The sequence below is a fragment of the Amphiura filiformis genome, chromosome 15 (assembly GCF_039555335.1).
Source record: "Amphiura filiformis chromosome 15, Afil_fr2py, whole genome shotgun sequence".
Classification (NCBI taxonomy): domain Eukaryota; kingdom Metazoa; phylum Echinodermata; class Ophiuroidea; order Amphilepidida; family Amphiuridae; genus Amphiura; species Amphiura filiformis.
This window is the reverse complement of record NC_092642.1, coordinates 40,578,559-40,596,409: the sequence shown is the minus strand read 5'-3', so window position 1 is coordinate 40,596,409 and position 17,851 is coordinate 40,578,559. Positions and strand designations below refer to the sequence as shown.

At 35.4% G+C, this 17,851-nt stretch overlaps 1 protein-coding gene across 1 annotated transcript in view; it reads left to right on the top strand.

Annotated features, from left to right (window-relative positions):
• The window catches only part of LOC140170955 (putative ammonium transporter 2), a 65,715-nt gene extending 48,275 nt beyond the window's left edge, over positions 1-17,440 (top strand). Inside the window, exons 4-7 of the mRNA XM_072194148.1 lie at positions 2,889-2,948; positions 8,261-8,337; positions 14,657-14,877; positions 16,344-17,440. Of these exons, the coding sequence (XP_072050249.1) occupies positions 2,889-2,948; positions 8,261-8,337; positions 14,657-14,877; positions 16,344-17,429 (1,444 nt within the window). The 3' untranslated portion in view covers positions 17,430-17,440. The remainder of the gene's footprint in view (positions 1-2,888; positions 2,949-8,260; positions 8,338-14,656; positions 14,878-16,343) is intronic.
• Positions 17,441-17,851: the final 411 nt, after the last annotated feature.

The following is a 17,851-nucleotide window of genomic DNA, read 5'->3' as shown; positions in this document are numbered from 1 at the left end:
CCTAATCCCCTGTTGTTAATCGCATTTAATTGGATTACGTAACTGATCTGCTCCGGTAACTGCACTGACGCTGAGCAGTGCAGAAACCAACACACTTTGGGGACTAAATTAAGATTTAAAAAACAAATCAAATTATGATAAAATTTCCTTGAGATTGTGATTATCAACAACACAAATTTGAACCCGACTTCAAATGATCGCAATCGGCCACACAACTGCAGAGATGCATTTGTACACAAACCTGTTCAATTTGGCAGTTGAGACAAGTTTTCTAGATTTTCAGAGAAAATTGCAGGACAAGATTATGCTGTGCACGAAACAGAAGCATGTTTTACCATCACTATAGTAAATCTCAGCCCTGTAAAATCATCGTTCTTAATGGGCCACACAGCGTGAGAGATGCATGCTATACGTTTTGTACATACAAAACATGTTCAATACGGCACAGAAACCGTGGCGAAAACAAGGGTCAAAATACCTTTTTGTTTAATTATAACCCTCCAAATTTCATATTTAGGTTCAGATATGTATTTTAGAAATTCACAGAAAATTGCAGGACGACACGTATTTGTGAGTGAAAGAGAACCACTTTTTTACCATCGATATATCGATAATGGACTATCCAGATCCAGTTAAAATTCGAACTCACGAAGTAAATTCTACGAGTTGTGCTACAATTGTTAACTGTCTCTTTGTGAGTTATTACAAAGATGTCTTTGAATTATTTTTCCAAAATACATATATCTTCTTGAAAGTGATAGACAAAAACCAGTATTTTTATCTTCCGTTTTACTCACGTGGCGATCCCCCAATTAATTGCACATACTGACAGACTTTTGACGTGTCACCTGTGTGAAAACGAATAGAACAAAATAACAAAAGCAAGGTGCGAAATCTCATTGCTAAAAAGCTACCAACCGTAAAATGTCTCACTTGCATAAGTTGTGGCTTGGAGCAGAGAACGTATCTTCATACACTTTCCATAATGCATTTCTACCATTTCAATTTTCCATACTCCCGTCTCCCTCTGGCGAGGATACTGATATTGATCGATGAAATACGCTTATCGCCACTATGCACTTTCAGATTGTACTCAATTTCGTTTATTTATTACTTTCGTGACCATTCCTACTTTGTTTTTACACAAGTTTGGTGTCATACTGCAGCTTACAAAATTCTCCTAATGTTCATATTAATCATATCATGTTAATTGTGCTTAAGTTAATGATCATTTAAAGACGTGAGTACTCTCTTTTTTGGAGGTGTATATGTAACTATAATCATGATAATAGAAATCACGAGAATTCAATGTCACCTCTGAGTGAGATCTTGATAAATGGGATTTGTACAAGCATGCTGCGAATATTACAAGATCAATATAGGTCAAGATCTCGATTATTTAAGTTGTATTAAATTAAAGAAAATTAAGTCTGAAATATGCTATATGTGTAAATGGGATGATAATCTAGAATAACTAGAATTCAAGCGACAGTAAAGAGAGCCGACTTGGAATGCAACAATGTCGATATTTGGATTTCAAGCGACAGTAAAGAGAGCCGACTTGGAATGCAACAATATCGATATTTGGATTGCAAATTTTCTTTATTATTTATTTCACTGATTGAATCTAGACACTGGAAAATGCGTTTTAAACAAATAAGTTAAAATAACTATTGTTCAATTCAGTTTTGTAATATGAAAAATTACAAAAGAATAAATCTCATAGTTCAAAATAATAATGTCAGAATGTGCGCAAACAGGTTAGAAAGTGTTGCATTTTATAACTGGACCTTTGTTTGAAATTATATAACACACGTAAGTGCCACTTACGAGTGCTGTATTCACTGGACTACACAACAGGCACATTTGTGCATGCTTTTATTACCGATTTTTAAGTTATAAATGGAAACATGCTTTGACATGATTTTTTTTTCATTCCTTGTCAGGCATTTATTGATTTATTTTACCATTTCATAAAAGACACGACAGTATTGCATTCTACCGTTTTTCAATCGTATATCAGTTTTTTGGTTTTTTTCATAACCCATCAAGGTTCATTGTAACCTGAAAAATACGCTGGCTACTCCAGTTAAGGGGTGGGGTATGAACGTTTGGACAGTATTTATTTTGGGACATTAGAGCACATCAGACATATCGAATTGCATTCTGAATACGAAGAATGTCATTCTGATATCAAATAATTTTGATTTTTGAAATTCGCAATTTAATACACATTTTATGGCAAATCATTAAAATTTGATATTTTTTTTTTTTTTGATATTTAACAGTACTTGAAGTAAACTTTATAAATCTGAATATTTATGCTTAAAGTGTATGTAGGTGGGATGAAAAGCCGACGATCAATTTAAAATTTTGACCTTTCGTATTGAAGATATGGATTTTTTTCCCCAAAACTCCCAAAAAAATTAGGTCTTTTTGAGAAAAAATCCATATCTTCAATATGAAAGGTCAAAATTTTCAATTGACCGTCGGCTTTTCCTCCCTGCTACATACACTTTAAGAATATATCATTAGATTTATATAATTTACTTCGAGGACTGTTATATATCAACAATTTGAAAAATATTTATTATAATTTTTATAATTTGTCATAAAATTTGTATTATATTGTGATTTTCAACAAATGAAAATTATTTGATATTAGAAAGACATGCTTCGTATTCAGATGCAATTCGATAGGTCTGAGGTGCTCTCATGTCCCACAAAAAATACTGTCGAAACGCAATAAACGCTCATTCTAGATCCCTTAAAACACCAACACTTCTGTTTTGTAACATATTTTACGTGGGTGTGAATTTATGTTAGTCTATTAAGCAAACCAACCCTTACACTAACTTAATTTCTTCTATTTTCTTATTTTTCTACAGATCGGCAGTAGCAACAATATGTTCATCAATGGCGGGTGGGATGATTGGCATTATTTTGAGGTAAGGCCCCCGGTGGGTTCAGTTTGTATTTAAAGGTAGGACGTATGACCGTTCCAGGATTTGAAAATGACCCCCTATTTCACGGGGAATCAAGGACATTTGCAGCAATTTTATCCCCTTTTTTGCGCAAAATCAAGGAAAATTTGCCCCCAAATACCTCCCCTATTTTTATAATTTTGAGGACGCATTTTTATTTCACCCCCTTATCACGAGGAATCGATGACATTTTTCCGAAATAAATACCCCTATTTTTACCATTTTAAGGATGCTTTTGAATTTTTTCCCTATTTCACGGGGAAATGAGGACAATTCTTTTCTGAAAAAAATACCCTATAAATTTTTGTGTGGAACTACTAAAAACCGGACAGAAAAAATACAAAAAAACAAAAACTGTAGCGGTAAAACACGGATGAAAGTCCTAGAAATACACCCTATTTTTCTTTTCAATTTTGTCCTCAAAAATTCCGCGGACATTTCTTTAAAAGTACCCCTAATTGGAACCATCATGCGTACACATCGTCAGTAAAGACTGAACCCACCGGGGTAAGGCCATGCTGGCCATAGTGACGTAGTGATTGTATGTAGTCCAGCGAACATCTAGTTCTGAAATTATGTGTTTGAACACCTCAATTGAGATTGACAAAATAATATTATGGTATTCGTTGTATTGAATTAGTTGGTTTAGTATCTTGACGTAGTTATCGACATATAGTTGTGAGAAATGTCAGGGGTTATTTCCTTTTAGACATAACATATGATACGATTTTACTAACTTGATTGACATATTTTCCAATATTTGTCTCAAATCATCGTTATTATTTTATTAGTAAGTATTCAGACTAAATGAAGTGTGAATTATACATTTTGTCAGGCAAAGGTTTCACTCTATAGGCCTCTTCATTCATTATTTTAAAGCTATAGTTGCATGAGCGACTTTCATGGTTTGATAAAGCTTGTATAAACATGGAGAATCAATAAATTACGTAACGCATTGTTCTTTTGGTGCCGGTTTGATTTGCCAATAAGCAATTCATCAAGTGTACCTTTTTTTTTTTTTTTTTTTGACAAAAGGGTTCGACCATTAAATCGGCAACTGACCTTACAGCATATTAACGCTTTACCAGGCAGGCTACTGTCAATAAGTGATCAAAAGAAAGTCACGTGAATGCGCTCACTTGAGCCAGTGGTACCTTTTGTTCTCATACAGCCCACATGTGTGATTGAGTCGTCACAAGCACAAAAAGCACATTTTGCCGTGCATGTACAGTTATTTATCGCCCACCGTAATTTAGGTGCATGATTTAAATAAAATGAATAGAGCTGCTGATCAACGTGACGTGGCTGCCAGGTATAGGATCATGTCTATCTGTGTAATTTTCAATCAATTAATACTTCGCAGTATATTTTGTTATCATGGTGATAGCCAGATTCAATAAAGTCAAATGTTTGGGTAGGGAGAGGGAAGGGGAGAGAGAGAGGGAGAAGGAGAGCGAGGGGTGATAAAATGTAGGACTAAGAAAGAATCAGTGTAGAAATAGGAAAAGAAAGGAATGAATAAATAAAAGTTATGATAATTATTATAGAAACTAAACACATAACAGCACAAGGCAGCCATTCGATGATGCCAAAGCCTCATTATGAGTAATGATGTATTTTACACCTGCCAAACACAAGTCCTCAATTTTGAAAACTTGACGTTGAATGTACACTCTCATGAATATTGACTGTCAACATTTTCCAATGTCAATTCGGACACAATAGATGAATAGACGCTGTAGGCAAAGATTGTTCGAAGACCATGTGAACTACACATGACATGACTCCTACACTACACCGTAATGTCCTTTGATGTTTTTGTTATTGTTTCCGTAGATGTTGCTGCTATTGTCAATGGTTATTTTTTTGATATGTTAAAATTTAATTACACAAAAATAAGCAATCAAAGACGTAAATTGTGTTTCCAACAGACGAGATTTTGATTGTGAAAGCTAGACTAATTTCCATGTTACATGAGCACGAATGGGTCGAGGTTTTTTTTCAGTGTTCATCTTTTGCTTCTTATATTTGTAACGAAAAGATAGATAAATAAATAAAACTAATATCATAAACAAATTTCTGCTACGTCATCTGAAAGGACAAATTGCAGTAGTTTGAGGTAGCCATTGGCTGACAGATTACCAAGAAGCGAGGTAGTTGTTTCTGACGACAGGTTACCAGCTAAAAATACCATAATTGAATCTGTAACTGGTTTTACTGTACAGTCATACCCTATATTCATGTCCTTGAGAGCGCAGTTATAACAGGGATCTATACGAAGGGATAAGCATCCTAGGTTACATAACCAAACCGGAAGATGTAGCCTACAATCCAGGAAAAAAAGAGTTGGCACACTTGCACTATACAATGGAAATACGTGCCCTATTAAAATTGGGGAGGTGAATGAAACATGCATGCAATATATGTGAAGTACAGACTCCCCCCTATATCTCACCCTTCCCCCACTCCCCATCTGTCAATGTTGGAGGGTCTCACGGACCTGTTGACAACATGGCTTGGTCCAACATTGAATTGGGGGAGCGGGGGGGGGGGCAGAGATATACCAAAAGACAGGCAAAGTGTGCCAACCTTTTTTTCGCGGATTGTAGGTCTAGACTATAGGCGGATTAGCGGCCATTTTGTCTTCTACATGATTTTATTCACGTGTCCTTATACTTTAGTACCCAAATATAATTTACACTTTTTTTTGAACAGGTTTACAATTTTAAAATTATAGTTTGAGTATATAATATATTCTGTAGTAAATCGATGAAATGACGGTGATTGTTCAGTTATCATATGCTTGATAGAATTAAACTGTCTAACCAGCTAGGATTCTCCTCCGCCGTCAGTGTGATTCCAGTCACTCCACGTACCGTGTTGCGAAGGTGGAGGAGACTAAAGCTGTATTGACGAACACGCATGCGTTAAAAATGATGTAGCCTAGGTCGAACAATAGTGTGACGTAGTTCCCGGCATTGTTCCTATGCACTTTCACCCTCCTGGTTATAATTAGTTTTACTAAACCAGGTGCAAAGTAATCTGAATTATTGTCATGTTTATGGCGATACGGCAAAGCCTATCAGAACATGCCAGAAACATAGAGTATTATTCGCCGAATAACCTTCATGTGATATTTACAAATATCTAAAATTTCAAAAGGTATGTTGCATTTTTAGCAATAGTTTAGGCCGGATATAATCTGGCGCAACGTAAGAATCTGGTACGCTATTCTATCATTTCAAACTTTTTCATTACATACACACTGAAATATACGGCCCGACGCACAAAGACATACTGCTTGGACGCACTGCAGGTTTACTATGAGAAATAAAACATAGCAGTCTTCTTTGCCTCATAATCAATTCTTTATTATCATCGAAATTTTCTTTCTGATTATAAAAGAAGCAAATCTTTTGACAAATCTAAGCCCTCGTATATCAATGAAAATTGTAATACTATGTTGTTGCCTCATTTCCACAATTGGTTTCCACTTTGAGATCTGTAAGGCACTGCTGGGATTTAAATTACTTTCTTTTTACAATGCAACTCATGCTCTGGTAATTTCGACCTTGGGCAGAAAGGCTGTATAATGAACAACTCTGTGCTGAGAATGCATATTTAGCTATTTTCTCTAAAACCACTGAAGTGGAAAACTGTGTATTATGTCTAATAGCATAAGTTTCTTATGACACCCCCTCATTATTTTGAGAATGGTGCATATTCACGGAATAAAGCGCAGCTCGTGGGTGGCATACATTGTAAACTCAATCCATGAATCCATTTTATTTATCTTTAATTTAATCAGTCCTCAATAAAGAAACAAACATAGTGTTTGGATTTAGATCGACTTTAATCATCATTATCGAGATTATTGTTCCTCCTTACGCATCCTACTCAAAAGATACGATTCCGAATTCTTACACACACACCCCCTGACGACAGACATATTTACTATAGAGGCCTTGCATGTGACGTATCATCCCGTAAATATGGCGGACTACTCAAATGCATTCAACAAAAGCATGATTGCAATCTACCGTGACAGTTCGTCTCACACACATAACCCTGCACTACGATCAAATAGGTTGATGACAACATTTGATTGAATGGACTGCACTCCGCCATAACTACGGTGAAGGACACCGGCTCAAATCCTTTGTTTGGAGCCAATCGATAATTTCATGCAGGGCCTCTATTGCATTCTTCCATCTTATAATCTGATTTTACAAATTATAAGAGAACTTCCACAAGAGCTGGTATTCCATGATTCATGCTACACATATTTATGCTTTAATGTACTAATCCCTTAATACTATAGAAACAAGCTTATACAATTAAATACCTATTGTTAGATGTTTTGTACTTCCTGACCCATATCACTCCTACTTGAAGTTATATAATGTAGTATTAAAATCAGGTGCGTTAATAATATCTTCCAAGTTATACCTCAATGTCAGTTTCAAATGCGTAAATAATTCTTGCTCTTGATATGTGAGCCTCAGTGCGCTGCAATAGACTTTCAAAATTGCAATACACAATGTCGAGGACATGAACATTACCTTGCCATAACTCAATGGTAGAAGAAAGACTGTTTAACATTATTTTAAAAAACAACGTAGATTTTCTTGACGACGGGTTACCAGCTAAAATACTACTATATTGAATTTGGTCCCCTGCAGTTCGACCCTATAGCTTCTTTCCATATTTTCCTGCCCTTGAAAGAGGATTTAACTACATTTGCACGTCATGTTTGTGCCATTTTACTAAACAAAATAATCTGTCAATCTTGCCTTGCTCAATTTCAGCTTTCAAATGCGCATTAAAATAATCATTGCACATGAGATTCACACTTTTTAAAAGCTGCCATTTATAGCTTCAAAAATTTAATACCACAATATCGAGGGACATTTTATCAACATTATCTTGCCATAATTCATTCATGACTGGTAGCTGTAGAGGTAAGATAAACCCTTAACTCGTCTGGCTATGAACGTGTATCCAAGAATACAACATCGGCAAATATGATCTGTCTACGAATTTTATCAGATATCAAAAAGTAAGGAAATAAAGCAGCACGCAAACGAATATATTATACGTCTTGGTTGTTTAAAGAGAATTCATTTTCAGCAGAAAAAAATGAACGAATATAATGTTTTATTGCATTAAACACAATTTCGCGCGCGAACAATATGAAGAATTTATTACGCTTCATTCAAAATTTGAAGTAAAATTAGTAATCACTGATATATTTTGGTTTTTTTCTTTTCTTTCAGTTACATATCAAAGAGAAGAAAGTTTGACATCGGCTACCTCATAAATGGAGTGCTAGGTTCATTAGTATCTATTACAGGTGAGCATATTGAACGCTGGTCTCTAACAGATTTAATCCAGAGACCTCAGAGCTCAGAGACAAGTTTGATGTATAATCAAGACGAGATGAGAATATGCTGTATAAGGACATTTTCCCAAGCCACCTTCACAGAGTAATCAATGGAGTGCTCATATTTTAAAATAAGGGTGAAATTGGCTCCGAAGGTGACTCATTAGGAAACGAATTTGGAAAAAACCTTCTGTTAATAAAATACTATGCTGAGCCACCAGCCTGGGTGGGCTCACGCTCCAGTAATTTCAGGTGATTGAGCTCAGTAATACATCAAAGAATGTCTTCCAATTCATGAAAACAAATAGATAATCAGCTTATCGGATTAAAAGCTTAGAGGGAAGGTCTTGCTGCTCAGCGAGTGTTTCTAATTATCAGAAGGTTTTCTCCAAATTCATTCTCTAATGTGCGCTGGTGTTCTACCAATGAATAACTGTTCTCCCCACTCATATCGTTTTTAACGTTTTATCGCGGTTTTGCAGTGCATGTTCGTTAATATCATACACTAACAGTCTGCTTTATAACAGATTAATGTGCACCTACAAAAGGGATTACTTGAATGTTTTTAAAGAGCCATTTTATATCAAAAAACAAAAGCTTAGACCAATTTGTGCTCTACAAAGAAAAATTAAAATTTTTCTTTGTAGATACTAGTCGTCAGGTCTCCACTGCATGGGCTTCAGATCTCACACCACCAAATCAGAGTCCCATAGAGATATGTGCTAAATTTGCCTTAAGAAAACGTAATTTTTTTCTTCACAGGAGCGACTCAGTTTTAAGCGACAGCTATGATGGTTGAAATCAGCCCTTGCCTGATCCCTCTGGATGGGAAAAAATATAGGTTGACCGTCATTATTTTTTACGACTGGCCCTCGAAGTCTACGATGCCCGGGAATTGCCTATTTTACAGGCAAAACCATGCCAGTGTTTCTGTAAAGAAAAGGCTGCTTAAAATCATTAATAGTTATTCGATCTCTCCCATCTGTGGTACACTTGCAGGAAATAATATTACTAATCATGACCAATCCAAATTTGGCTAAAATTATGCAAATTTCTGCTCATTTTAATGCTTAAATTGAGAAGTGAAATTAAGGGCGCACAACCATATAATTCTATTTGGTGGTGTGAAATCTTAAGGAACCAGGCTTCCTTAATAATTTGGGGAATATCCGTCGACCCCCCAAATCCCCAATTATACAAATAATATAAATGAATAATATAACATAATCTTCCTAAGCTGAACTGAACTAAACTGAACTGAACTGAAACTATAAAGGCAACAGCTACTGGCAATCGAACAAGTTGCAATAAGATGCCTAAATATAACTGCCTAAATACTAACATAAGACAAATATATGAAATTCTTATGAAAGCAAATTAACCCCCCTGGATAGCCTAGGTACGTGCTACAATGCCTGATACACTCTTCAGAACAAGAGGAGTTGGATGTACCAATCATTTTATATACTTAGAACAACTCCACTAATTAAGAGAACTCTTTATTGTGTTTTTATTTATTAAGTTCTAATTATACATTTATTTATTTTTAGTATTGAGCATTAATTATTTAATCAACGGTCTCTCAGTTGGAGAAGAATGGTATGCTTATACGGAATGGCTTTTTAAGTCAACAACCAATTGCGTCAACGACAACTAGACTCATATGACCTTGATCATTGTTGCCAATTAAGTCGATGACATTTGCAAAATAGGTTAGAGAATTTTACGCTAAAAGCCCTGTGTCTTTGCCGATATACGATACATTTTTTGTAAAACTGAGATAAAGCATGACCATTATGAGAATATTGGAATAATGTCGAAAGCGTTATATTGCCTTTGAATAAATTGACCACTTTAATTGATGGTTGCGTGACGAGGATGCAGTAATTGGATGATTTTTTCACAGTATAATATATGGCCCTTCTAATTCTCCTCCTTCTTCTCTATTTTCTTGTTCTTCGTCTTCTCCTCCTCCAATTTCTTCTTTTCCACCTCCAATTTCTTCTTTTCCTCCTCGTTCTTCTTGGTCTTCTTCTTTTTTCTCTTTGTCTTCGTATATTGGTATACATTTAACATAGTTTCTGCAATAAAAGTTTATCCTTCGTGTAAAGTTACGCAGCAGGATCCACATAAAAAGAAGCATTCAATGCTACTTTGAGTATAGAACATTAGAACTAAAACAATCGAGCATATTTCTCACTAAAGTATTGAGGTACTTTTAGCATCTTATAATTATTTGGTTTATTCGCGCCATTAAGGGTAGACGCGGTATTGTCGGTATTATTGAAAAATAACACTTTGATGTTTTGCAAAAGTTCATTCTACAAATCATCAAATCATATTTGAAAACTTGCTTGATGTATTGTTGTTAATGAGTTATGTACGTTTTACAAAGGTGTTGTTGTTTCAGCCCTCTTTGCAACATAACTCAAGAACCATAGGACCTACAAAAGTATATCTGTGATATTTGAATACTTCAACACACTCGCTATGAAAACCAATCGCTTGGCAAACCTTTTATCCTTTTGAGTCAAATTGAAACTCGTTACTCTGAAAACACATTGAAAAACAGGTTCTTATTGCTGAATCACTCAACATGCCAATATCCAATGATCATCCTCTTCTTCACAGCTTCACTTTTTGCTCATTGTAAAGTATATGCACCAAAAGTAATTTTGTTCTCATAATATTCATGCTTTTGTATCACTAAAACAAGTGGAATAAAATGTAATGTGTTACGATTCAGTTCACATCGCATTCAAGATATCAGCAGAAATGTTCAGGGAAATGATATCCAATTGACAATCTATCACGTTTTTGTATGGTAGAATCTTTGAATTGCACGTATATATATGGTCAATTCCAGCGAAAGCGGGACAAAATTCTCTCTATGTTAACTTTCCACTTTAAAATGTCATTAATAAAGGAAATCACGTTATTGATGGAGCATATCATGTCACGTCCAATGTGCTCTCTTTGTGCATATAGGCCTTTACTAGCAAGTCATACCAGGGGACAAGTTATGATAGCTTAAATGAATTGGCGTTACCCACGAATTCAAAGATAAAGCACCATATATGTCATTGAATGTCCTTCAATCAAAATGAAATTATTACCGTTAGAAAGACGTTTGCATGATCTCTCATCATATGTAAAACGATTGAATTCCACCAAAGTTTGTGGACTCTAGAGGCCATTAAGTCAATTTGGCTAATAATTTTGTTACCCGCGTATCAAAAATAAAATGTTCGTGCTGCAAAATGTTAAGTGAATATGCCATAAATGACTATATCATGAAACGAAGTTTCGTTCTATAATTCTGAGGTCCAAGTGATTATTTTATGCAAATACGTTTTACCCATAAAATTCCATAAAATCAAATTTGATACCCAGTATCAACTGTTACCCACGAGTCCAGCAAGTCATACCAGGGGACAAGTTATGATGGCTTAAATGAATTGGCGTTACCCACGAATTCAAAGATAAAGCACCATATATGTCACTGAATGTCCTTCAATCAAAATGAAACTATTACCGTTAGAAAGACGTTTGCATGATCTCTCATCATATGTAAAACGATTGAATTCCACCAAAGTTTGTGAATATTTTGTGCAAATACGTTTTACCCATAAAATTCCAAAAATCAAATTTGACGTTACCCACGTATCAACTGTTACCCACGAGTCCAGCAAATATAATTGCCATAACTTAAATTAACATTTAATGACTTTGGACACTGAATTTAGTTTGACAAGCGCTTAAAATTGTAAATCGTAAAAATACGTTCACCGCTTTAAAAAAGAATCTACGACGGTTTAAACTTTTGTTACCCACGAATCCCGAATAGATGCTAACCTTGAAAAATAAGGAGATTGTTTATTTTAAGTTTAAATCAGCACATATTCAAGCCATGGGTATGCTATAATTTTGACAGTATTTACAGTTTATACACCTAAGAAACGCAAACCCCAAACGGTACTATAGTACTTATAGCTTTACCCACGAATTCGGCGTTACCCACGAATCCAAGGATTTACTCGTAAATTATATGTTTCTTATGTATCTTAACATTTTGAAAACATGCGAAATAGGTCAAAACAGTCCTGTTTAATAGCGTCCTCTTGAAGGTATACTGAAGCTGCATCATGAAGTTTTGATTGATTATCCTAAATTACCATTTTTGGGTAAATGCAATTGGTTAGAGAAACGGGAATCATTGAAACACAATGGAAGAATAACCGCATGGTGGTTTCCAACCTTCTGTAATATTTTCTATTTTGCCGCTTACCAATACATACCTTCAAATATGTGTTACCCACGAACATTATGGTTACCCACGAATCCCTACTTAAATTATAGTTAACAATGTATTGATAGTGTTTTAGTTCATAGGAACTGTCAAACACGAGTTAATAGAATATTGCTGCATGAAAATATGGAATGATTTTACTAAAATAATAATATAAAACTGTTTGCTCTGTCTATTTGAATTTGGCAACTTTATTATTCTCAAAATTTTTATACCCAAAATGCCATAATGATCCATTCTAAATATTCCATGTAGTCTGTATTTTGATTAAAATTCATTTTAGTGCCATTGCAGCCTGAATTATTGACATACGGAAAAGTATTTTTTATTTTTATTTAAAAAAAAATAATAGGAATTGCTATTTTCCAGACGCTGTTACCCACGAATCCATCCGAGATCCTCATCCTGCGACGAGATACAAAATCTAACTTAATATTTATATGAAGCATTTATTCTAATCTTTCGAAATAATACAGTAATGTTAAATGATAGCCACTTTGGAAAGAGTTCGAAGAATTGACACAATCTTAACTGTACACCTGGTTCTTTCTTAAAATTTGTAATAACCAAAATATTTCTGTATAGATATATGTAATAAAATTCTATTTTACGTTCAAAGTCTTCACCGATTTCTAGTGTATATGAGTCACACATAAAATATTGAAAGATATTAAAGAAAGTGAAATTTTATGGCGTACAACAGGTGAAAAATGCTTGAATTCGTGGGTAACATGCATATGCGCATTTAACACTTTATTTGGTCTAGCAAGAAAAGTTATTTTTCAATCCGATGGCACTTCCACCTGATGATTCACTAGACATGATCGTCTCATTTGATAAGTCTAGAATTGAAAAGGAAAACATTTTCAAAATGGCCCCCAGAGAGAATTTTGGCCCGCTTTGGCTGGAATTGACCATATACAGCCGATGTCATTGGTGACATGCCCAATGATTTACAACATATCTGCTCGGGATTCGGGATTATTCAAATAACGAAGTACACAGCATGATAGTCACCTTAAAAGGCATATCTATTGCAAAAACAAGTTTAACTCCATTCGAAGAGAATAATTATTACATTACAAGTTGACACTCGTTGCAATTTTTTTATTCGTATTTCTCCTGAAAAAAAGAGAAATTGTGTTGGTAAAATGCTGGCTCGTATGGACCCTCCTCCCGTTCGAAGCGATTTCCAAGGCAGCGGACTGATAACGTACAGTAAATGAAGAGGACACTATATGTTCACGAGCAGTACATAACACATGAGCCTTAGAGCTCTTTTGATGTTCATTCATGTATAAATGCGCGACCTTAATCACGAGAAATTGGGAATGGACAACAAAAGGTTAGCTCCCGGGCCATTGAAATTGTTTATTTGCATAATAAATACAATAATACAAATACATATCTAAAATGTTTTTATTTTTTAGTCCAAATATTTCTCATGAAGTTTATATACCTATGAACTGTAATATCATAATTTACTAATATATAATTAAGTAGTGCCCTGATTTTATCCATGTGTGTAAAAACCATTAAATTTGTAATACTTGATTCAGAGGATTTGTTTCTGATATGATAACAAAAACAGTATACGTTTTGTGCATTGAGAGTGTTAACAGTCTTTTCTCTCAAAGCTGGCACACTTCATTTCATGACATCACAGTAGTTTCAAGGTCAAATGTCTCGTTCGAAGGAACTCACCGCTTACAGTTCGTTTTTGTGGAATATCAATTTTAAACGAATTATTTTCTCAAAAAAGGAGTCATTTTCATTATTAGCTTGCCAATGATATGATGTTGTCCGAGCAATATATATGCCCTTTAATAGCTACATAACTATATACCAAAAATATCCGTCATCATAGTTACGATTAGATTACAACGCACTGAAAGCTTCCTTCTTAAATCCCGGTCTGAATTTAAACCATTGTTATGATTTTATGTTACTTATTATATTTTAATGCTTGTTCTATTTCAGCACTCTGTACAATCTGCCCTCCTAAATACTCTCTACTCATTGGTGCCATCGGTGGGGCTATTGCATGCGGTGGTATCGAGTTGCTCATTCATTTCCACGTGGATGATCCGGTTGGCGTTATACCTGTACATTTTATGTGTGGAATCTGGAGTCTTCTTTCAGCTGGTTTGTTTGCATTTAAAGAGCCTGATATTAATCCGGACCATAATGGTCTCTTTATGGTGAGTCTTTATGGTGAACTATATTAATCTGGGCCGTATGCTCACTTTATGGCGAGCCTTTATGGTGAACCATATTAGTACGGACCATAATGGTTGTTTTATGGTGAGCATTTATGGTGAACCATATTAAACCGTACCGTATGGTCACTTTGTGGCGAGCCTTTACGGTGAACCATATTAATCCGGACCGTATGGTCACTTTGTGGCGAGCCTTTACGGTGAACCATATTAATCCGGACCGTATGGTCACTTTGTGGCGAGCCTTTACGGTGAACCATATTAATCCGGACCGTATGGTCACTTTATGGTGAGCCTGTAACGCTCTCTTTATGGTGAGTCTTTATGGTGAACCGTATTAATCCGGTCCGTATGGTCACTTTATGGTGAACCTTTATGGTGACCCATACCGAATTAATGCGGACTATAACGCTCTCTTTATGGTGAGCCATATTAATCTGGACCGTATGGTCTCTTTATGGTGAGCCTTTATCATGTTTATGGTGAACCTTATTAATCCTGACCCTTATGAATTCCTTTTATGAAAACGCGGGAAAATATCTGGACAATCACGTTTTGTCCGAAGTAATATTATACTAGTATGGTGAACCATATTAATCCGGCCCATAATGGTCTCTTAAATCTTATATTGAGATTTATTTTTAACCTTATCAATCCTGACCATAGTGGTCTTTATAGTGAACCTTTTGCAGAACTTTTAACATGCAAGACAATCAGTCTAGAAATTGAAATATGCCAATAATCTTGGAATTTTTACGGCATCCCATGTTAAGAACCATGTCTTTGTATCTTCCTTTAATAGTTTGCTATGGAATAGACAAAAGAGTAAGCTGAGTGGCTTTCGTGTGCAGCACATTGTTAAAGATATATTACAAAAGAATTCTTCAGTAATCACCATGTTCTGCCATTATGTTCTGCCTAGTTTGAACATTTTGATCAATATTACATTTTTATGCGCCATAACCTTGGGGAAAATAATGTGACAAAGGATATTTAAGGAGCACTATCACGTCCATTGTACTTTTTTGTTACACTCAATTTTAATGGCCTTAAGGTTGGTCTGAACCCTGGAATTATGGAAACTTTTTATTATGAATAATTGTTTTTGTTACGTTGCACGAAAAGAAGTGGGCCAAAAACGTTATTTTTTAGATTTTGGGCCAAAATGGCATTTTGGCCCAAATTTGACCTCACAGATGAACTTATCAAGTCTTTGCCATTCTAAATATGTATACTTTTATATACTTTAGAGCAACAATTTAGCAGTTATGAGGCCCGAAAGTTTTCATAATTCCAGCGTTCAGACCAACCTTTACAGTATTTCCTTCTGTCATGTTTTTCGGAACATAATCATGAACATGTATATTACCTGTATGTATTTAGTATGATCATGGCTAATAGCTGAAGATTATAAAATATCTATACATGTATTTGTTTCTCAATTGCAGGGAGGCGGTGCATATCTATTAGGGGTTCAAACGGCTACAGCTGTGTGTATCGTAGCATGGTGTGCTGTACTATCTTACACATTTCTAAAAATCATCAACGCAGTGGTGGGATTACGATTTCCATTTCAAGAAGAGCTCCTTGGAGCAGATATTGTAGAACATTCCATTGGACCTAGAAAATACGACAAAGTTAAGAAACGTCTCACTGATACATCAAGAGTAAGGGCTTATGATCTACGAAGACGGAAAAGATACAATGCTTCCTTTCGAGCAGCTGAGCATTATTTGTCCCAGCAAGAAGCAGGGATTCTAACAGTATCAGAAGCAATTGAACCTCCTTCGATGAGACAGAAAATAAAGACGAAAGGCAAACATGACAATTCACCTCCTTATGTGAAAAAATCTTCTAACAATGGATACTGTAATGGCGACTCTTCTCTAAAGATTAAGAAAGAGGACCTCTTGAGTCGTCAATATCCAACAACTTCCCAACAATGCATGGACAAATCATCTGACATGCAGAGAAGCGCGAATGAGAGAAACAGCATGAGACGTATACATGGTGCATTTCGAATGAAACGTGTCAATAAAGCGCCAAAATGGCAACAGAAGTTGGGCGTTGACAATCTTGCTTATTTAGAACAGGATGAAAACGATAGAAATGGGGTTTCTTGTAGCTACGTTACCAACGAAACAGTGGAGTGCAGTAGTGATGGTCGTCAGAAGAAGATAAATCACGATGCTGATGTAAGTGACACTGATGATGGGTACATGCAGATGGATGACATTAATGTCGTGGTTGTAAAACGCGGTTTAATGGTTAACAGCAGCACTCAGACTTCAGATTTGTTTGAACAACAAAGAGAGTGTACACATTGTCATATGAATATCACCGCCGGAAAAGTTCAAGACGATGCCCATGAAATGGAACAAAATTCTGAATACGTGATCTCACTCAAATCAAGTGAAAGTCAAGATGATAATGACGATAGAAACCAAGATGAGGATGATGAGGACGAAATGGAAAACGACACCAGAAGTTTAAATAGTGATATTCAGTACGATCATATAGAATATATGGTGTAACATTTCGTAATTTTGCTGTTTGCGTCTTGCGATGACATTATCAAGATAGAGGTGTCAGACAACGTTTTCAATAATAGTGTGTGTGACTATTTATCATAGTAAAACAAGACGAATCCATTCTTTCAAATAAAGGGAGTGTGCATGCATGTGGTGTCTATACTTTTCCTGACCTATTTGTGTAAGATAGAAAAGTTAAGCGTTGACAACCGTGCTTATTTACAAAATGTAAACCCACGGAGTTGGTTTTCTTGTAGCTACGTTACCGAAGAAACAGTTGAGTGCAGTAGTGATGGTCGTCAGAAGAAGATAAATCACGATGCTGATGTAAGTGACACTGATGATGGGTACATACAGATGGATGACATTGATGTCGTGGTTGTAAAACGCGGTTTAATGGTTAACAGTAGCACTCAGACTTCAGA